This window comes from Myotis brandtii, unplaced genomic scaffold (assembly GCF_000412655.1).
Source record: "Myotis brandtii unplaced genomic scaffold, ASM41265v1 scaffold125, whole genome shotgun sequence".
NCBI classification, from domain to species: Eukaryota; Metazoa; Chordata; class Mammalia; order Chiroptera; family Vespertilionidae; genus Myotis; species Myotis brandtii.
The window spans coordinates 3,712,223-3,734,045 of NW_005354385.1; the positions used below are offsets into that span (position 1 = coordinate 3,712,223).

Below are 21,823 nucleotides of genomic sequence, written 5' to 3' on the forward strand. Positions count from 1 at the left end.
TGCTATGGGCAACGTAGAATGCTATGCTGATCATCCTGCCTGCCCTGCTCCCCCAGCTTCTTAAACTTAAGCTTTAACAGTTTCCTCTGAAGACATGTGTGAGCAAACCAGCACCAACTGCATTTAGAAAGGAAACATCTCTTTAAAAGAAATTTTTACGTGCAAGGCAAAAATCACCTGAACCTTTGCAAGCCAGAGTCATGCTGGGGCGTTGGGCTGTCTCTCTCAAGGTTGCTGCTGTCAGTGGGCACTTGCAGCTGTCGATAGGAAGAGTTTAAGGAGCAAGTCCAAATGGTTAGTTTCTTTCTTCTGATCTTAGTGAGACAGTCATCATAGTCCTCATCACCGGCACTTTTTATTAGGGCCTAGTATTGCCAGGCATGTCAGAATCCTCTTAGAAATTTTACTAGGTACCAGGAAATTGAGGCTGAGGTTCAGAGCCATGAGGTGCGGTACCTGAGGCCACACAGCTGGTAAATGACTAACATGTCGGATATCATAGGGTGGAGACTGTATTATTTGACTCGCAGCCTCTTACATCCTGGGTGCTGATCAGGAACCTTGATGAGCATGGGCCCCCAGGATCAGTGACTCCAGGTTTGAAGCTAAGTTCTGCTCTGACCCATTCTCTCTCTCTCTCTCTCTCTCTCTCGCTCTCTCATTCCCTCTCTTTCTCTCTCTCTCTTCTGTGTCAGCCTCGCCTGTAGGAAGAACTGTAATAACACCCACTTCTGAGAATTGTTGGGAGGATTAAATGAGTTGCTTCAGGTTTTACTTAGCACAGGGCTGGCATGTAATTGGCATTCAGTGATCGCAAGTTCCCCTTCCCCTCCGTCTTCAACGGTCTGCGACAACCGGATGCGCTGAGGCTTGGGAAAGGCACGGTAATGGACGGGTAGGACTGTAATGTGACGGACAGGACTGAATGATGTGGAATTAGAATTAAGTTTCCAGAATGAAGGATGAAGTAAATACTGCTGATAATTTGGGATTTCAGGCATGCCAATTATATTTTCAAATGAAATAGGTTGGCCTCTAGTCTTTTGTCAGGGTCATCTGGATACTGAGCTCCACGAGGGGAGGGACTAGGTTTATCATTGACCTCAGTTGTCCCAACAAGAGCCCAGCACCAGCAGCACACACTACATCAGTGGTTCTCAACCTTCTGGCCCTTTAAATACAGTTCCTCATGTTGTGACCCAACCATAAAATTATTTTCGTTGCTACTTCATAACTGTAATGCTGCTACTGTTATGAATTGTCATGTAAATATCTGATATGCAGGATGGTCTTAGGCGACCCCTGTGAAAGGGTCGTTTGACTGCCAAAGGGGTCTCGACCCACAGGTTGAGAACCGCTGCACTAGATGGTCAATGAATAGGTGCTTATCAAATGAATGAACAGATGAATCGAATGCGGACTGTGTAGGATTCATAGAACATGAGGGCACTTGCTGAACTGTGACACCATTGTGTCCAGAGGTTTGGCTGTGTTTAGATCTGGTTTGTTTTCCAGCCTATAATTAGAAATGTATGAGGTTTTGTTCCATGCCCTCTATCTCCGAGTTGCTTAATGGATTCTTCAAGGACATCTAACTTCTCTGTGGGGCCACTACCTGCTTTATTGTTAAATATATGCATTGAACCCAATTACACAGCAGACACGAGTCTGAACATCGGATTAGACATGGCATCTGATAACTAATGAGATTAAACACTTTGAACTCAGGAAAGACTGCCGGGCACATCTCAAATTCAGTGTAACGAGTGTTCATTATATTCTTGTTGCAGGGATGGCCAAACCTTAGGACAGCATGAGATGCCACAGTTATTCCTCCGCAGTCTTTCAAGGACAGGAAGAAAGTCCATGTTTGTTGCTAGGCTATACTGTATTGATGCTCTGAATAAAACAATAGTATATCCTTTGAAGCAGTAGGAACATGGTAGAGTCCACAGGGGCCCGAGGGCAGCCTACCAAGTCAGCACTCTCCAAGATTCTAGATTAGGTCCTGGAATTTAAAGGGAAAAATTCCCTGTGTCTGTTTCCTGCTTTCAGTGAGGAAGTCTGGCTCTCCTGTATGGTCAGGCCTGTCCCCTTCAGTCCCGCAATGCCCAGCATTGTGTTAGTTAAGCTGTAGAAGCCCTTCTCTGTGTCCTCAAAGAGCTTTGAATTTAGTGGAGGAGGCAACACGTGAATTTCCAGACAGCAGAGCGTCAAAAAGCTGGGCTCTGCGGGAAAGCTGAGCGTTCCTGCTCGAGGGATAGGGCACTCAAATTAGAGCACTCCCATTGATCTTTTATTCTTCTGGCTCCCAGCCTTTTATTTTTCAGTCTTTAATTACTCTTCCCAAGTACTTTTATAGCACTATTCGAAAAGGATATTTATAAGTTTTAGAAGTATGAGCTGAGGGGGAAAAAGGAGACATATGTAGTACTTTAAACAATAAAGAATAATAAAAAAAGAGAAGTGTGCGCTGAAATCACCCAATTATCTGGGAAGCCTATTTAATGTACCTTGATTGGGGGTGGTAATGAGGGAAAAGGGAGCCCTGAGGGGACAGGCCAATCAGTTTGGAGAATTAGCACATCTTTGGCACCGAGAGTTTTGATTGATCCAGTATGAATAATTTAAAGGTTTATTTGTATGTGCAATGTGGAAGAATTGATAATTTAGGGGAAGTAATATTCTTTCTTCTTTTCCTGATGTGCTCTTTGTTTTTAATTGCATGCTCAGTTTAGTGGCAGCTGGATCAGGCAGAGCCAAAGCCTGAGTGGGGTGCATGCAAAATTCATGTCACCAGAGTTCAATAGCAGGTTCTCTGCAGGGCTGGAGGGAGCACTTTGGCCAATGTAGACACTTGAATACACTTTTGACATAAAATGAAAAAAGACCCAAATCACGCCCTGTTGGGGCCCTGTTGCTGAAGCACCACTAGGGTTAATTAACAGCTCTTGAAGGGACAGACACTGTGGATGACAAGTTTAAGCAGAGACCAGATTCTCATCCAGGTTGGTCATTTCTTAATGTTTCTTGGAGACTAGAGCTTTTCAAAAGATAAAAGTTAAAGCTTTTAATTTCTCCTTCCCTACATCCCCCCTACTTACAAGCAGGGAAATGGCCTTACCAGGAAATGGGAAGGCAACTTGTAGCAGTCACATTTCCAGAGGAAGGTAGGAGTTTTATCTGGGAACTAGGACTCAGAGCAAACTGAAGGTGTGACAGTTTTATGTGTCAACTCGGCCAGGCTGTAGTAGCCGATTATTCATTCAAACACTAACGTAGGTGCTGCTATGAAGCTGTTTTGTAGATGTGGTTAACATCTACCACCATCAGTTGACTAAGTAGAAGCACATTAGAAATCCTGCCGTTTGCGACTACATGGATGGACCTTGATGGTATTACGTCAGACAAAAATTAACAAAAATCATATGATTTCACTTATATGTGGAATATAAAACAAAAACAAAACGAATAAACAACAAAAAATAATAAACAAACAGAGGCAGATAAAAGATTGGTGGTTATCGGTAAGGGGGCTGGAGGGAGGGTGAAATGGTAAAGGGAGTCAGCTGTGGTAACGGATGGAGACATTTGGTGTGGTGAGCACAGTACAGATGTCAAATTATGTTGCATGCCTGAAACTTAAATAATGCTATAAAACGATCTTACCTCAATTTAAAAAAAAACTTAAAAAGTAAAGCACATTACCCTCCATGTTTTACCCAATCAGTCAAAGGCCTTAAGGACAAAAATGGGAGTTTCTTAGAGAAGAAATTTTGCCCTGAGACTGCAGCGTCAATTTCTGCCTGCGTGTCCAGTCTGCTGGCCTGCCCTATGGCTTTCAGACTTGCCAGTTCCCACAATCATGTGAGCCCAGTTCTTTAGATAAGTAAATAAATGTAAGAAATGTAAGGTATAACTTATATATCATAGGGTATATGATATGTATATGCTATCTATCTATCTATCTATCTATCTATCCATCCATCCACCCATCCATCATCTCTCTCTATATCTGTCCTGTTGGTTCTGTTTCTCTTGAGAACCCTGACTGATAGAGAAGGCTGCTTCACCACCCTCTCCCACCCCACAGTGGGAGGCTCTCAGTCTCTCTCATACATACACCATTCACAGTGCAGAATCACACATTACAGATTTATCCCTGCAGGTGTGGGCTTGTCTAGAGCTCCTTGTTCAAATGTCAGCACTGTCCTGAACACCTGGAGAGGGAAGGAGAATGCTGAGAACAAGAGGACAGGAAAGTACCAAGAACAAACGTCTTCCTGGCTCTCCCACAGGACAAGATAATTAGAAGAAGCTCCAATGATACATAGTCAGTATATTGTTTAGGACTGACTATGGCCAGAAAGTACGAGTATAGGCAATTTTTGAGGAATTAGGTGGAGATGGGATTAATCAAGACGCAGAGGGATGCGAACCAAGTGGTTCTAGGACTTCCCTTCCTCTACAGGGTTGATTCAAGTGCCCAGCTATGAGGATGCCTATAGAGCAGTGGTTCTCAACCTTCCTAATGCCGCGACCCTTTAATACAGTTCCTCATGTTGTGGTGACCCCCAATTTCATTGTTACAAATGGAACATAATTAAAGCATAGTGATTAATCACAAAAACAATATGTAATTATATATGTGTTTTCCGATGGTCTTAGGCGACCCCTGTGAAAGGGTCGTTTGACCCCCAAAGAGGTTGGAACCCACAGGTTGAGAACCGCTGCTATAGAGGGCCGTCATGTATGGGGACTTAACCTCGCTGGTGGAAGTGGACACGATCAGCAGTCTTAGAAGCCTGGCCATATGCTTCTGAACATGTAAACCACAAATTCAGTGAGAGGGGGACCCACAGGTGCTGGGGAGGAAATAACAATGCTGCTCACGGGCAGGGCAGCAAGGTCCCCCTCCTCCTGTTCCTCAGTGATCACGTCCGCAGAGTCCTTTTCTGGCTTCACTGTCTCCGTATGGGGGTCTGGGTGGAAGATGTTCTGTGACCTCTGCCCTCTCTGCTGTGCTTGGCCTTCTCCAAAGGTTAACATTCATTAGCTCTGAGGTCTTTTAAAAACAGGGTCCTAGTTCCCTCCCTACTGGGAGAAGACATTTGGGGCAAACCTAGATTATCTATTATCTAAATTCTAAGTGGTGTTTCTGAAGCATGTTGAAACAAAGAAAACGACAAAACAGATCTCTGATAATTACACCTTTAAGAAGTGGCTCATTTGTGCTAAGTCTTGCTGTTAGGTTAAAAACCTAAGATTAATTAAGGTTCTTTTCCTGCGTGGCCTTTGGTTAGGAGTTTACTCAGTGTCTGCTGTGGTTGTAACTGTGGAGCAGGCATTTATTTGTGCATCTTGGAGCCTCTGGTTGAAAACCTGAGGGTCTTTGGAACTGAATACCTCAGAAACCTTTGTGCTCCTTTGTAGTGATCAGGTCACGTTGGATTAATCAAACGTCACAGCGAGACTGACCCATTGACGCATAAAGGGTATTTAATTTCCTGCCTCTTTCCATGCAGGGTCACTTTGGGTGGCTGTGTCCCGAGACTAAAGACTGTCACTGCTCCCATTGGGCAGCCTGCTTCTCTTAGCTCCCTCCCGCCGAGCCCCCTCAGCCTACGGGTGGTAATGGCTCCCCATAACTAATGTGGGGTATGCATCATCTCATTATTTCCCAGCACTCTCCCATACCTTTGTTAAACTCTTCCCAAATCATGCAATATTAGTGGGCCATCAGATTCTTACCAGGACCTTGACTACTGCGGGAGTGGGAGGAAAATAACTTAAAGGAACTTTGAAAAGGAAGACCGGTGACACCAGGGATAGCCCTGCTGGGTCTGCTCACAGACATGCCCTTCGGCTGGACCTGTCTGAGTGTAGCTGCGAGGCTCTCCTCCTCTCGTTCTAGGGTCATTAGAAATCCTCAAGAGACTCTTTGCGATTTAAAAAGTGAGATTAGTAGCCTCACAGCGCACCCTTCAATGTCCACAAGCATTTTCAGCCACAGGTTACTTTTCACCTTCTGACTCACTAAGTGGATAATGGCTAATGGATGCTGCGGTGTGTGTGCTGTGTCTGAGGAACATCCACGGCACCGCCTGGGGGTGTTAGAAGGCGGGTGAGAGTGTGGCCGGGCACAGACTTAATAGTAATACAACAGCTGCCGTTTGAAAAATCAGTTGAATCATGACTGGGGACCACAGCCTCAAGCTACAGTGAATGCGAGAGAGAATTACACTAATTCTTAAGTGGAGTCTTTCATTGAAATTGCTTAACTCCTCTTTTGACAGTTGGGTTATTTAGTTGTCGCTTTAGGAATTAATCTTTGGGATGACATCGGTAGCGCTGGTGAGCACTGCTAAATTTCCTTCATGGAAATAGAAATCCTGTCCAAAATGTCATTTGATGACAACAGTAATTAACCTGAATCACATCAGCTCGTGCTAGCAAGTATGACAGTACAAGAACTAGTGGGAGATTAAAATGAAAAAGGCAATAGCAAATAAAACAGGATATCACATACTTTGAAATGAAGTTTTTACCTCCTTAAAAAGTGAGTAATTGTCTGCATGGACAATTTACCTTTTGATTAGACATGTCTGCTTATGTGTTCATTTATTTTTTATTTATTTTTGTACTAGAGGCCTGATGCATGAAATTTGTGCAAGGGTAGGCCTTCCTTCCCCTGGCTGCCGGCACCGGCTTCCCTCTGGCACCCAGGACCCAGGCTTCCCTCGCAGAGGGAGGCTCCGCCCACCCACTGCAGCCTGCTGGTTGGTGGCCTGGGCCTCCATCTGCGGGCGATCATGGGGCAACGGCTGGCCCCTGCCCAATTGCATCGCACCCGCCTTGGCTGTCCTGGTGCCAGTGGGTGTCATGGCATGGTCCCGGATGGTTGTCCAGATGGTCGTTCCGCTGTTCGGCCATTCAGTCGATTTGCATATTACACTTTTATTATGTAGTATTGATTTCAAGAGGAAGAGAGAGAGGGAGAGAAATATCAATGATGAGAGAGAATCACCGGTCAGCTGCCTCCTGCATACCCCTTACTGGGGATTGAGCCAGCAACCTGGGTATGTGCCCTGATTGGGATGCCAACCACGATCTCCTGGTTTATGGGTCAACACGCAACCACTGAGCCACACTGGCCGGCCTTATGTGTTCAGTCTACATGTAGCTAGTTGTCGTGTTTGTTTGTTTGTGTATTTTTTAGTATAGGCTAGTGCTGCCATTGCCTTTGCTCTCCCCAGTTGCTCCCTTGAGTTATTGCCCAAACATCCACTGTGGCTTCCCTCCACCCTGACCCCAGCCATATGTCCTAGGAGGTCTCTATAGTAGAGACCTCCTAGGCAAATTGGTGGCTTTTAGATATGTTTGTTAGTCTCGCACATTATTTTGAAAAATAGTTACAAACTGAGAGACACAAATAAAAATCTCGATTTCTGACTTTTGAAAAATAGGATGACCTGGGAATAGTGGCCCTCCATTCCTCTGTGGCAAAATTGGCTGTGATGGGGGCATGTGCCCTGCAGGGAGCCGTGGTTTCACCTGGCCAGCCATGCTCGGTTAGTGACCCGCCTGGCCAGGGAGGTGAGTGTGACGTGTTCAGCACATCAGGGGTGACTCCAGGTAGTGTGAGGAAGAGAAACAGTTAGTGTTATTTTGGTCTGTATATTATTGGTAAGAGAAAGTGCAAGCTCTAAGAGGCGAAAGGCCTGGTCTCATTTGTCTTGGTATGTGCCATGTTTCATACATGTTAATTGAATTGGAAGGAAGCTCTACTTAGGAAGAGGAATCTGGCAGTGGTATGAAGGTGTTTAAAGGAGAATAGTGACTATTTGAAAAAGGCTTTAACCATAAGTCAGGGCTGAGAACACAGATCAAGATGGAGACAGGGACTAGAGAAAGGTGACCCCGAGAGACAATTCCATAAAAATCCATTGGGTTTAGAGACTGACAGGAGGTAATGAGGAAAAGGAAAAGGTGCGTTTGGAGCCTGAGGAGTAAGCAGCGCCATCAATACAGCCAGGTAAGAGGGTGGTAGGTAAAAGCCGCAGGTCCCTCCTGCTCCCCAGTCCCAGTCTTTTGCCGTGAAAGGAATATATGACTTAGCTAATGCTGATGGCTCTGCTTAGCCTTCCCCTTATGTCTCTAACCCAGGGCTAAGACCATCAAGAACACGGTCTCTGTGAACCTGGAGCTGACCGCTGAGGAGTGGAAGAAGAAATATGAGAAAGAGAAAGAGAAAAACAAGACTTTGAAGAATGTTATCCAGCATCTGGAGGTGGAGCTAAACAGGTGGAGAAACGGTGAGGCGTGGAGCGGAGGAGCGAGGCACAGGGTGTGCTGCTTTTTCCACGGCCTTGGCATCCGGGGCACTTGGGAGAGAGCGATGTGGGGGGGGGGCTTGTCCTGTCTTACAGCAACCTGAGTGACCGGCAGGTGTTTTCTCGTTCCCAGCCCACCCTGTCACTTGGCTGATGTGCGTTCTTAGGGTGGGCAAGTGACTGTTTGCAAGGTTGCCTTAATCTGTTTCCAATGAGATGCCCCTTTGTCTGTTATTGTAGTTCACCCTCTGGAAGCCGGGTCTGAGGGTCAGGGGGAAGCTCCTGAGACTTTGTGGCTCAGATCGCTTTCATTAATGACAACTGTCGTTCTCGCCTATGCCAGTTCTATAATTGATTTGAGGTTAAAGTCGCCTCTGGTAAATATTTGCTTTTTTTCTTTGTCCTTTTCCCCCATTTCATTTTCATGCTCTGCCTCTTCAGAGCCACAAATAGAAGGCTCCTGAAAGCTTGGCGCTAAAATGGAGTCTTAAAGGCTTGTTTCGTGACTCGTTTTTCTTTTTCCTCAAAACATTCTCTTTGGTTTGTTCTGCTGGAAGAAAATATCTCAGGCAGCTGACGTGCAGTGGGTGGGTGGGTTGTGGGTGAGGCGTTGAAGAGGGGTTTTCAGATCTAACTGCAGACAGATTACTTTCTGAAATTTTAGCATCATGATGGAAGTTCAAAGGTAGAAGTTTATTATTTTTTTTAACTGCAGTAAGGCAGGTTGGTGTGTGTGGGGATAGTGGATAGTTGGATTTTTGCTGCTGTGTTCCATGTGTGTTCGGTGCTGCGGCAGACCTCAGTGTGGGTGACTCAGAGCGGGGGCTGTCGTGCAGGTTCTCGAGGTGACCTGTCTGTTTGTCACTGCAAAGTCAGCGGCAGATCGTCTTGCGATTATATGCCACTGCTTTTTGCTAGGGAGGGTGGGGTGTCATTGAGCTTCTGTTCAATTGAAAAGCAAAGCAGGATTCAAGAGCGGTTCAAGAAATGACCCAGTAGCCTAAATAACATGATTCTTTTCTTTTTGGGAGATTTCCTAGCTGCACACGTGTTTTGAAAGCTGCTAGAATAATTGAATAATTCAGCACCTGGGCTGGTGGATGCTTCCTTGTGATTTGGCAGGAGCAGGAGGGTGGGAGGGATGCCTGGCAGAGCAGGGAGCGGCCACATTAAATTTGGTTCTATTTCTGGGATGCTCTTGGGTCAGTTCTCTGTTGGGCGACTGGGACTTCATCAAGCCTTTGGTACAGGGAGGGGGACTGGCCTTGGAAATACTGTGGAGCGGGCAACTAACCTTTTTCTGTTCTTTCCTGTCCCTTGCCAAGCTCTCACCTTTCAGTTTCCCACCCCTCAGTCAGCCTGTCCTCTGGGTCTGCCCGCTGCCCTGCTTACCTGACCCGCCTCATGCCTTGCCCGCTCTCCCCCTGCTCTTGGACTTTGCATGTGGCATCAGTTTAACTGTTTGTTCCACTACCTTGCGGGTCCACTCAGAAATTTACTGTTGTCCATGCTCTGTAGGGTGAGATCCTAGGTATGGCCCTTAAGTTCCATAATTTGGGGAAATGAATGTATGACTGATTTCTGGCACATGGTGGACTTTTATAAATGTATGTCAAGTAAACATAATGCAGTGCTGGAGATTAAAGTTGAGTAGTCATCGGTCTCTGCCTTCACCAGCTTATAGTCTGAAGGGGGAGGTAGATTCCAGCCAGAATCAGTAAACCTGTGGTGGTTGGTAGTCCATGCCAAAAGGGAAAGTCTAAGGTGCTAAAAGTTATCACAGCAGGAGGCCCTAACCTTGACTGAGAAGTCAGTGAAGGTGTCCCCCAATAAGCAACATAGGGAATCAGATATAAGAGAGAATGAGCAGTAAGCCAGGTGCAAGGGGGTGCAAGGTGGAAGTTGGGGTGAAAGTGGAGGCAGCCACGGTTACAGTGTCCCTGAGGGTTGGGGCAGGAAGGCCAGTGTGGAGAGCTAAGGTGGGAGCACTGGCTTGAGCTGGGCAGGAGGGGTAGGCAGGCCTGTCCTGTGCAGGGCGGGGCAGCTCTTGTTCAGGATGTTGGTCATTATCTTGGAAACAGTGAGAAGCCATTCAAGGATATTAAGAAGATTAGCCTTTTGAAGATCCATTGAGTGTGTTGGAGAATGGACTGGAGAGGGTGGGAGGAGGGTCTGGAACCAGGGTGGTCATCCAGGGGGGAGATTTCAATAGCTGAATGGAGAGACAGGGCATTGGAAAGAGAGAGGTATTTGGGAGGTGAAATCACACAGCTTGGCGAAGAGTGGGCTGTGTAAAGAGCATGCCAAGTCTCTGGCTTGCTGAGTTTGGTGGAGGGCGGAACCGTGCACTGAGATAGGAAGCACCAGAGAACCAGGCTGTAGACCAGGGAGAGGAGTAGGGGACTGCGGGTGCCTGTGGAACATGCCAGGTTAAAATATCAAGTGAGAAGTCAGGTCTGAGAGGAGCTGCCTGAACTAGAGGGAGAAATTGGAGTGTCATCCATCTCTAGGAAGTAACTGAAGGTCCCCTGTGGACTAGGGAGAGGAGAGGGAAGAAGAGCAGCGGGAGGTAGTCTTGCGAGACTCCCGCCTCCTGTTACCATGGAATCCCTGAGTGGCTGTGCTGGGGGAAGGGAGCTCTGCAGAGCTCTCTTGTCCGTCAGAGCTCACACAGCATTTTAACAGCGATTTTTCTGGAAGCAAAAGTTCTTGAATGTAGACAACCAGCTCTAATAATATAACTTTCAGGCTGGTGGAGTAATCCCTTGTCCAGCTGTGAGGGAAGGGCTAGCTCAAGGATTAACTACATCACACATACAGCAAACCCCCAGGCTTGTTGTTACAGTCCTAGGCTGGGGTGTAATCCTCAGGTGGCCCTTGTGGTTTTGACAGGTTGAAAGACTCGCCCGAGGTGACTCTGTCCCTGGGAGAGCTGGGATCTGAGCAGAGGAGCTTGACTCCTAAGTTCATCCTCTTCCCACTGTGGTGCAGCCTGCACTCTCCTCGAGGTTCGTGTTTGAGCAGCTGGATGGACCATGCCAGAAAGGAAGGGACTCCACGGTGTCCCGGGCACCGGCTCTAACGCCTCGTCATCATGAGGGCATGGCTGGTTTGTATCAACTAGGGAACTGGGATTTTGAAAGTGGAGTGCTTTCCACTAAAACCAAAGTGATACGATAGTTCCAACATTCTTTTGAAATTTCACACACACATTGGTTCTAAACTTGTGGGAGCAGCCACCAGGCTCACCTCATCGATTCCCGATACTGACATTACGCATTATGGTCTGAACAAGTTATGAGAGCATTGTCAGTAGCACTCGCCCTTCCCTGGAGAGGAGATTTCTTTCCTTGTGTGGTGTGTTTATAATTTAAAAGTGTGGCTGCCCTGCTGTCCTCCACCTATGGGAAAGCAAGAGAGATGGAGTGTAGCAGAAAAGAGTGTGCGTGTGTGTGCTTTTTTCTGTAGAGTGAGGTAGGAACACAAAGGAGCAGGAAAGGTAAAATACTCTGATGCCCCAACAGCAAACCGGGTCCAGGCAGATAATGGAAATAAGTGAAGGGAGGAAATAAGTTAGCAGTAATGGCACTGTGCTGTGCAAAGTCACTCAGGTTGAGAAATACTATCCTGTTACTGCCTATAGGCTGTCCTTTCCACCCCCAGCCTTTACCCCCTTCAACCCCTCATAGCTGAATGGGCCACTTCAGAATGCAAGCCTGGCAGTCAGTTGCTCCTCTGGGCAGAGGAGAACATGGATTCTCCGAATATGGCCTGCAATTGCAAATGTATATACGAGTCATTTCTGCCATTGCCTTCAAGGCAGATGGTTCAGGGCATGTGCATAGTGGCTTAAGGAGAGGCCACACCTTGTTTTTATAAAGAAGGAAGGGGCAAAGCCACCCACTCTCCTGGTGTCATTCCCCACTGTGCCAGTGAGGGTCCTGGGGTTGCAAGCCACAGGAATTGACCCTGGTGGTTTACACAGAAAGACAATGCATTAGAAGGCTCTGGGTGACCCCAGAACCAAACAACAGCCGAGGAACCAGCCTCACACAGTGAAGCTGGGGCTGCTGCTGAGACACAGGCAACGGGGGAAAATCGACAGGTTCATAAAGGGGTGCATGCGGGTGAATCCCCGGGAATGTCATCTCCTCCGTGCATTCTGTATTCAGACCCGGGGGCCCAAGAGAGAAGGAGATAGAGCGCGTGGTGCTGTGCTTGCCTGGGGAAGGCAGGACGCATTCTGATGTGCTGTCTGACCCAGGCCGCCCGCCTTGGAGGGGCTCATTCCTCATGAGGAAGTTGAGGCCCTGTTATGAGAACGGGTGTTGAGGGGCTGAAAAACAACGCACATCCACCACTGTCTGCTAGTGACATCTTGTGGGCTGAAACCTAGTGACAGTCTTCCTTCGCATCTGGAGGCTCTGGTGGCAGCTTCAGCCGCATGGAAATTTGTTCAGCTACTTGCTTAAGGACAGATTGATAATGTGGGCAGCTATCAGAAATAAGATTTTGTTGTTTATTGATCATATGTATGGGAAGGACTCGCACAATCCGAGAAATGGGGATAGATTTAGGTAGTTGGGTTCAGAGTGAATTTCGGCTCCCACTTCCCAACCCATCAAGAAGACCACATAGGATGGGGAGGGGGGTGTTGAAGGACTGGGCGTGTGATGCTCAGAAGGGTTGGGTGGGTCTATAGCTCTCCCATTGAGAGAACTGCCAGGTTAGTTTTCACACAGGCCCTCTCCTCAGGTACGACTTTGAATCTTGCCGTTTGAAAAATGATACCTTATGGGCTTACGTCAGAAAAGGAGGCCCTGAAATCCACGTGTCACAGGGCCGGGAAATGACCTGACAAGGTGGCATAACTGCAGCATCTCTTGAATAAAATATAATATTAAACAACAGAGCAGATGTAGACTTCCCCATCTGCTGACGTCATGCAAAAATCATGTCATCACAGGCTGAGAGGGCATGGAAAAATTGGCAGTCTCCTGAGCAGATTTCTCCAGGTTTAAAACCGGCCAGGCCAGCCGGCTTGGTTCCCTAACGAGCTAGGTCTGTAACTTTGGGTCTGACTGGGGCTTTGGGAAACTGTGCAGCCCCCATGGTTGGCACACATTTAGCATTAACTACGAGGAAGGTGCGGGTCCCCTGCCTGGGTTCCTGATTACCACAGTGGATGCTCAGAAGTTAGCATTTCACTCGAGAGGTCTGCTTTGTTAGGCACAAGAGCTTGTAGGCACACTGTTAGGCACAGTGTCTGCTTGTGCCTCTTGCTTCTTTTGGGCACAAGCAAACACTGACAGAAACCCTGACCACCAGGAGAATGGTACGGCCAATCAGAAGTCAGGACTGTAAAGAGGGTGCAGAGTCCTGGGTGACCAGCTTATTAGAAAATTTCTCTAGAAGGGATTAGAGAATGTCTTAAGCTGCTTACAATATTTTTAGGAACTAGGGTAAAAGATGGATGCTATTTGCGTGCAAAATAATCCCATAAAGGAATGATTTTTTTTAAAACCTCACATTTATATAATGATATCTTGTGGCTAGCTGCTCTTACCTGTCTGGCAACTTAAAGATTTCCTTTCCTTTCTATATCAAAGTTTCTTTGATCTAGAAATGTCCTACCACTAGGTCTGCCACTGGCCCTGTTGGTCTTAACGCCCCCCCACACACACCGCAGGTCTCTGCAGTTACCTTCCTGTGTCCTTACAGGCTTCAGGGACTCGACCTATGAAAAGGACAACTAGCTCGTTGCCATTTCACGTGTGAAATTTTAATGAATTACTGGCAGTCTAATGGTGTTCTCTCTCTCTCTCTCTCTCTCTCTCTCTCTCTCTCTCTCTCATAAACACAAAATCAAAAAGCCTGTTTTGGAGTTTTTATCTAATAGCCCTAACAGGAATTTTCAATTAGTCTGTTATTCTTGTTTATTGCAATTGATGGATTTCTACTTTTTGTAGAAATATTACCTGTACCCTCTGGGGGTTTTCATTTTATAATTAAAATGCTCTGCAAACCTCATAGGTGTGCTCCAAGTCAGTGCTCTATGTACAGACACATCTTTTTAGTCCTTAGAGGTAATTACAGCTGACAATAGGAAATGCCAGAGTGCTTCTTTAAAGAGGGAAGGGCTAGGGGGAGGGGGAGGGGAGCTTTCATTCAAAAAAATCAGGTGCTTTACAATATTACAAGCTCTTTCCCTGTGGACAGGCATGAAGCCTCAGGGGATAAACTGAGAGAAATTTGCTTTTAATGCAAAGAAGGAGAATAAAAATAAAATAGGTGCTAATCTTCATTTGGTAGTCCTTTTCTGTTCTCCCGCCACCAGATTTTCGGGCCTTATTTCTCGGGGTTTGTTCGCAGCTGTCTTCCTGTTACAATCAGTTACTCCTTAATCACCTCTCGGGGGCTTCTGGGGAGAGCCGGTCTGCAGTGCAGGGGATCTTCTCGATGACGGTGGTGAGATTGCCATGGAGACAGACTGCCTAGTGTCAGGCCGTGCACAGAGTTGGGAATTTATAATCCCCAGACGTGTTTGTGAGCCGGACAGTGTAGTTACCAGGGACGCTTCTGGAAGTCATTTTCTCGGCCCTTTGAAGGGCAGTGGTGCTGGGAACACCAGCTCCGGGTCCTCTCCTGGCAGGAGCTGTGCTCTCCACCGATGCCTGCTGCTTTTGTTCCTGCGTGTTGCTTTGTTCTCCTTGGCCCGAACGGCTGCTGCAAAAAATAATTCCGACTGCCTGACCTTTAGAAGGGCTCCTTGTGTCGATGGAGCTTTGTGGGGGACGTGTTGATGCTTCGATTCAGAGAATTCGTCAAGAGAATCCAGAAAGTCTGCTGTAGGTTTCAAATGTGTCTTAATAATAACAATGAAAGTAAACCTGAAAGAGGCTTGCATAGATATATTGCATTTTAATTTTGGAAATGAGCTCTAACCACAAAGGTATTGTGAAGAGCCCAGAAACATTAATCTCAGAATAACTAAAAATAGTAATTTATCTGCAAAGCCTAAAAGAGTTGACAATTTGTCAGGGAGAGGAGGGGTAAGAGATGGACTTTAAACAATAATACCTTTTGTGTTGTACAGATACTATTTTAATTAATCTTTAGAACAATGTTGTATTAGAGGCATTATCATTTCCTTTCCTTTGTAAAAAGCAAGCCAGAAGGTTAAGCAGGCGGTGGGCCTGTGATTAATTAGTCTGTGAAAGGAGCAATGTGGCTCAGTGTCCCGACAAGCGCTGGAAACATTTATGCAGTCGGCTGATCCCTTTCAGGGACCTGGTGTCAGCGTGGGTGAGCTTGAACCTCTCCCGCCTGGGACCCCCTGGCACTTGGTGTTGTTCTGATTCCTCCGTGGGAGATGGGAGCAGCTCCGGGAGGAGGCGGGGTGAAACCTGTGGCTTTAGTTGGAGCAGGTGACTTGGTGCTAGGTTGTGGGGTTTCATTCTTGGCTCCTGCCTGCCCCAAGGAATTGAAACACACACAGGGCAGCTCCTTAGCTCACACCAGCCTTATAAGAGCACTGCCTCTATGGCTTTTTGGAACCAAATAACACAGGGATATGTATCTCTTCCAGATATTTTTGTATCTCACTTCTGGACTTGGGGCGAGTTGGCCTATGGGTTAATATGACCAACATCCGACTGGTTTGAGGTCTAGCACAGTTAAGAATTCACCATCATTTTAAGCTGAAAGATCAAATTCCTACTGCACTAGGTTGCCATGTTCACAAATTTCATAAGCTGGAACTGAAGAATTAGAGATACAGTCATGAGCCAAGCAGAGAAAGGACATTTACCAAAGTGTTAGTGGTGACTTCGTCTGGAGAGGGAGAAATTGGGAGGTAGGGATGTCAAGTTTTAGTGTATACACTGTGGTTAGAAATGATGTGTGTGTGTGTGTGTGTGTGTGTGTGTGTGTGTGTGTGTGTGTGTGTGTGTGTGTGTGTGTGTGTGTGTGTGTGTGTGTGTGTGTGTGTGTGTGTACAATTTTTTTAAAGCAAAAAAAATCCTTAAGAACTAAAACATGGTACTGCTTTTATGGCCCGGGGTTTAGCAGGCTGTAGAGAATATAAGTCCTTTAATTGGGTGAAATTCAGTCAGCACACTAAGGTTGTTGGTGGATGTTTTAAACCAGGGTTGAAACTGAATGAAATATTGATCTGGTTCAGGTTCAGTTCAAAGGCTACTCTGATATTCTGGTTTTGCTTTTAGGTCAATAATTTTAGGAAAAGGTTTGGGTCTAGCTGAGCTTTAGGAGGAAAAAGGGTTGGCTCAGTTTTATATTCAACAAAGTAATAGTTGATTCTAGGTTTTGCTTCAAGTTTCTGCTTAAAACAGAACTGTGATACAAGTGAAATCATTTGGTGTTAATTTTATTTGGTATGAAGGCCATTTGTGATTATCAGTTTGATAATGGAATCTTCAGCAGCAAAACTTACACATCACAAAGTCTTTGTTTATATTGAGATACATGCATACTGTGTTCAGGTGGGTTCCTGGAGGCATGATTCATATTGTTTATGAATCTACGGATTAGGATCTCAGTTCTGTAGTGTGTTTTTTTTAAGGACTTTTCTCTGGCGCGGAGCAGTTTTCCTGGGGAATTTCCACAAAATGCATTTTATGGGCTAAGTGGAGTGAGGCTTGGAACGTTGCAGACACTCACTGATGGTAGCAAACTGAGTGTGAAGTTGATGGTAAACATTGTGATGGGGAAAGTATGTTTGGTTTTGGTTTGCTTTCCAAGAAGATATTTGAGAGACTCCGTTGGGCCACATGGTTTTCATAGCATCCTTTTTATGCAGCGCATCTCTGCAAGGTGATTTTCTTGGTGGGGATAGCCATTGGCCAGCTTGAGAACTTCACCTTTTTCCTCAATTTGCATGGTCAGACTTGGTAATGCTTCTTTCAAAAGCCCAACAACACCATCTGCAGACTGAGAAGTAGTATGTAAGGTCTCTGCATGATAATCTAGATTGGCTGCTTTTTCTTTCCTGGGAAAACCTGGCATTGCAGGAAATTATTCTGTTTGAACTTTCCAGTAGAGCCAGTTAATTCCGACTTCCTGCAGGAGAGAGTGGCTGATGGTGGAATGTGTGATTGTGCAGTGCCAGCCTGGGTCCCTGGGTCCATGGTTACCTGGCTACCTGCTTTGGATTCAGAGAGCTGAAAGTTAGGGAATTTGGGCCCTGCAATATTCTTTTAAACAATGGCGAATTTGTTCCTTGATGTGGCTGTTTCCATTAATGAAACAGTAACCTAATTAATTGGTAATTAGGATGCCTCAGAGGTCCGTTTCCCTTTGAGTCAGTCAATAGAGAGCGCATGATTCTAGTAAAGCCCCAGCATGTTCCTCAGAAGTAAAGTGTAGCTGACAATTCTGGGCGTTGCTGCACGTTGGGTTAGTTAAGAGCTTCTGTGGTGGAACCAGTTTTGGTCAATTAATTATAACCTTTCTTGTCAAATGGAAAGAATGTGAACGATCGCTCTATATAAGAGCTCTTCATTGTGTCCTTTAGTCTTGTTCATGGGAGTGACTGGTTTGGGAACTCCCCCTGGAGGGCTGCGTGCGAATTTCTTCAATCCCCACCCCTTTGGGCTGTGTTTTGCAGGAGAAGCTGTGCCTGAGGATGAGCAGATCAGTGCTAAGGACCAGAAGACCCTGGAGCCCTGTGATAACACCCCCATCATCGACAACATTGCTCCCGGGGTCGATGCTGTGGTCGCCAGCATCTCTGCTGAGGAGAAGGAGAAGTATGACGAGGAGCTCTCCAGTCTCTACAGGCAACTGGATGATAAGGTCTGTAGCCAGAGGCTCTAGTCTTCGCTCTGGGGCAAAGGCTAACGGTGGCAGGTCCCCGCACTGCTGACCAGAAGCCGCTTCCAGCCCTGTGTTCTGAGGTAGGGCTGCAGACTGACGTTTATGTCTAGCTTCCCAGTGTTTGCCCAGCTCTTGATTGGGCAGAGTTAGGGAACTTGACTCACATGGAATGGAACTTCCATGGAAATTTGATGGGAAGAGGGGAGTGTTGGCCTCTATACACAGACAGTCTTCACTTCTAGAAACTGGACTGGGGCTGGTCATGCATGAGAGAGGGATTAGGGGTGAAAGTGTACATGATCTTTGTTTAATTCTCTCTCCTTTTCTTCTCTGGGCATACTCCTCACCTCTGTGGAACTCCCACAGTGGTTCCAGCCATGGGGACAAGGGAGGGGGCTCCCAAACCGCAAGTGTGTGCTTTAATCGTGTAGCTCATGGTGATGGAGCCCACAGTGTGGTGTGTGGTCTGATTGCTTCTACGTTATTGGCAGAGCTGTTTTCAGGGCATCCTCTTGAATGAAGTCGTTTGAACATGCTGATTAGGGATGTCCTTTTTTATGGCAAACTTTTTGGGAAAAAAGTTTGGCAAACGGTCAGGTCAGTGCACAAGTTGGAACAGAGGAAAAGAGATGTCAGAGAACATTGTGTATCATTCATCCCAGTGGAGGTCAGGTTAGGAATCCCAGAGGCACAGGAAATTAAATTGATGTTTCACATGATCTTGGCATGCTGCCCTTGGAATATTCGAAATCCTTTCAGTTCATTTCATCAGGGTTGCTGATATTTTTAGTCTGATTTAATCTTTTCTTCTGTAGTTCAGCTCAGAGTGCTCAGGGACACCTCTGGCTTGAATGAAACAGCTTTGTTATGCTAACTTTGCCATTAATCTCACAGGCCTCTCTTTTGAGTAAAGCTCAGAGTCTGGTGTCACCTTTACAAGGGAAATGTGACTGGTTGCCTTAAGGAAGCTTGTTCTGCTTTGAGTTTGTGACTCTGGGAGTTGGCATTATAACGGCAGTGTTAAACTGGGGTCACCCTACCCTTCTGGTGACAAGTTTAATAAGCGCTTCACACAGGTGAGAGCTGGGTTAATTGCCCTTTAGGCCCTTGACTTACTGCTACCCTTCCATTTCTACCCAGGGATTTTGCACAAAACCTCAAAGTAAAAAGGAGAAAAATGAGAACAATAAGTTACAATAGGCAATTTCTTGATTTCTCCAAAGAAATGCTATTGTTTAAACATACTGTAGTGTTTTTTTTCTCATTTTAGAATTTTTGGTTTCATTTTAATAATTTCCAAATAATCTTAGATGAGGGATGGTATCCTGGTTCTATCCTCTTTTCTCTATGAATAGACACCTGCCATGGTTGGAATTGGGATCATTTGCCTTTGCTGCTCGAGGTGCCTTCATTGATCTGAAAAAGAGTTTAGAGTTTTGAATGCAGCTTTCGAAAGGGGATAATGAGAACCCAGCTCAGAGTGATGCAAATGCCACGCCTTGGGGCATTCAGCAGGCAGCTGGCAGAGCTGGCCCTGGAGTCTGCCTCCTGATGACCGGCCTGGCACATTTTCTGTCACATTATTTCCTTTTAGCTTGTGCCTTGAAAACCCTGTAGAGTACACATTTCAAGGTTAGCATTTGCAGTCCATCACAGGGTGACGCCGAGAGATCTTGGAGAAGACGGAGCCCCAAAGCCCCAGCCTTAGATGGCACCATAGCTGGTGGTTTGACCTCCATGGACTGCCTTCAAGGTTTTAGAAAGTACTTCCTGCTTCTGATGGTGAAGGTGGCTTGGTACTTTTGAGAATTCGTGAGTTGGAATTACCAACATAGATTATTGAGTGGTAGAACTGAAAGTATCTGGGTCCAGATGAGAAACTAGCCCAGCTTGTTTCCATGATTTACCCAAGTTGGCATCACCTATAGGTGGCAGAGCTGCAATGAGATTATACAACTTCTGACTCACCCCATGTTGACCTTACCCTTTAAGTGAGGAACATGCCGGCTCTAATGAACCCAGGTAGACTGTGGTGGGAGAAAGGCTACACAGTCTCCTCCCAGCTGCCCACTCTGTCCCTCGGTGCTGTCCCTTCAGGGATCTGAGAACAGGTGCTCTCCCAAGGCAGTGCTGTGCGATGGCAATCTTGCTCTTTAGAGTTGGACTGTGACTTAAAATCCTGAGACCTGCGCTGGTGACCAGGCCCGCTGAAGATGTTTTTCTCATCGGCAGCATGGGGCTCACATCTGTTACTTCAAAGGTAGCGATGGGGAGTAAAAGTTCCTAGTGCATGGCAGATGCTTTTCTGTCTTCTCCCTTTCTGTTTGCTTAAGGGAGAAGCCACAGCATATGTGGTATCAGAGGGGTGATGGTTCACAGGTGGGCTGAAAGCAGAGTTATGAGATGAGCAGACTGGGGTTGGCACTGTCTCTCATCCCCCATCACCTCTCCAGTGCTACTGTACTATTGGAGATATGTGAGGAGGAATAAAGTGTAAGTAAAAATATAAGTTGAACTTCTATTTCACTGTTTACCATTGCAACAAAGGCATCTTCATAAATGACCTGTTGACAGCTCACCTATTTCATGGATAAGAAAACTCAAGTACAAGAATATTTTTTAAAAAGTGCTTTAAAATCTTGTGGACGAGATCTTAATAGCATCAGCGAGAGCATGCATAAACATGGTGTGCGAGATGTACGTATGATAGTTATAGATGACACAGCACATCTTATTCTGAAAGTTTTAAGACTTTTTTTAAAGATCACAACAGACTGTGTTCCTTCCTTAGAGCAGTTGCCTTAATAAAGGGTAACTGTAGTTTTGGAAAAGTCTCTGGTACAGTGATTTATGTCCTCATAATGTGATCCCTGTTCTTCATCCTTCCCAGACGGGGAGAGGGGCCCTTGGCTTCTCACTGCACCCCAAGAATCACTTCATCGTCCCACTTGTCACCTGTCAGGGAGGAAGCCCGAGTCTCCAGGCTCTGAAATGAACACAGGATAAGAACAAAGCGCTTGTTGCACTATTTGTCTTCTCTTGTGATTTATGTCACGTGTAGCTGGTGTTTATATGTCCCAGGGGAAGATGGCAACTCCTGATGTTAAACATCCTGAGTCTTTTATGTTGTTTAATATTTAGGTGCTGAGGAACATAACTCAAAATTGTTCCTGGTACCCAACATTCTAAGTTTATAAAGTAGAAGAGAAAAAAGGTCCTATAAAATAGTCTCCCAGTTGTGGACGTACCATTTTTAGCAGTTTCACTTTGGTGTAATTTGCCTAATTCTCCTGCCAGAAATCTGGTTTGGGAGGAAAGTCATGAGTATTTTGTAGAAGCATTAAAGAAACACCGATGTAAAAAGTTCAATAGAAAAGGGTCTCCTTGAGGAGAGAATTAAGGCCAAAAGATGTGCTACATGAAGGAAAAGAAGATGCAGATCCTGTAACATCGATTTCAGAGTTGTCTCGCTCCACAGAAAGCATTAGCTGTGACAAACAATGAGTTAATCCGGTTTAAATGTATGCACAGGCACGACCAAGAAGGCTGGAAATATCCCATGGAAAACTGAGCTTTTGCTAATAAGGTTTGCCAAGGAGGCCCTTGAATTTATCTCCCCTCCCCTCTAGAAAAGGTAGAGAGCACAGTGCAGTTTT

The 21,823-nt window shown here is 46.0% G+C and overlaps 1 protein-coding gene across 1 annotated transcript in view; it reads left to right on the plus strand.

The window, feature by feature from the left end:
• The window catches only part of KIF5C (kinesin family member 5C), a 151,369-nt gene that overhangs the window by 79,208 nt on the left and 50,338 nt on the right, over positions 1-21,823 (plus strand). Inside the window, exons 11-12 of the mRNA XM_005859294.2 lie at positions 8,167-8,315; positions 17,959-18,146. Coding sequence (XP_005859356.1) covers positions 8,167-8,315; positions 17,959-18,146 — 337 coding nt within the window. The remainder of the gene's footprint in view (positions 1-8,166; positions 8,316-17,958; positions 18,147-21,823) is intronic.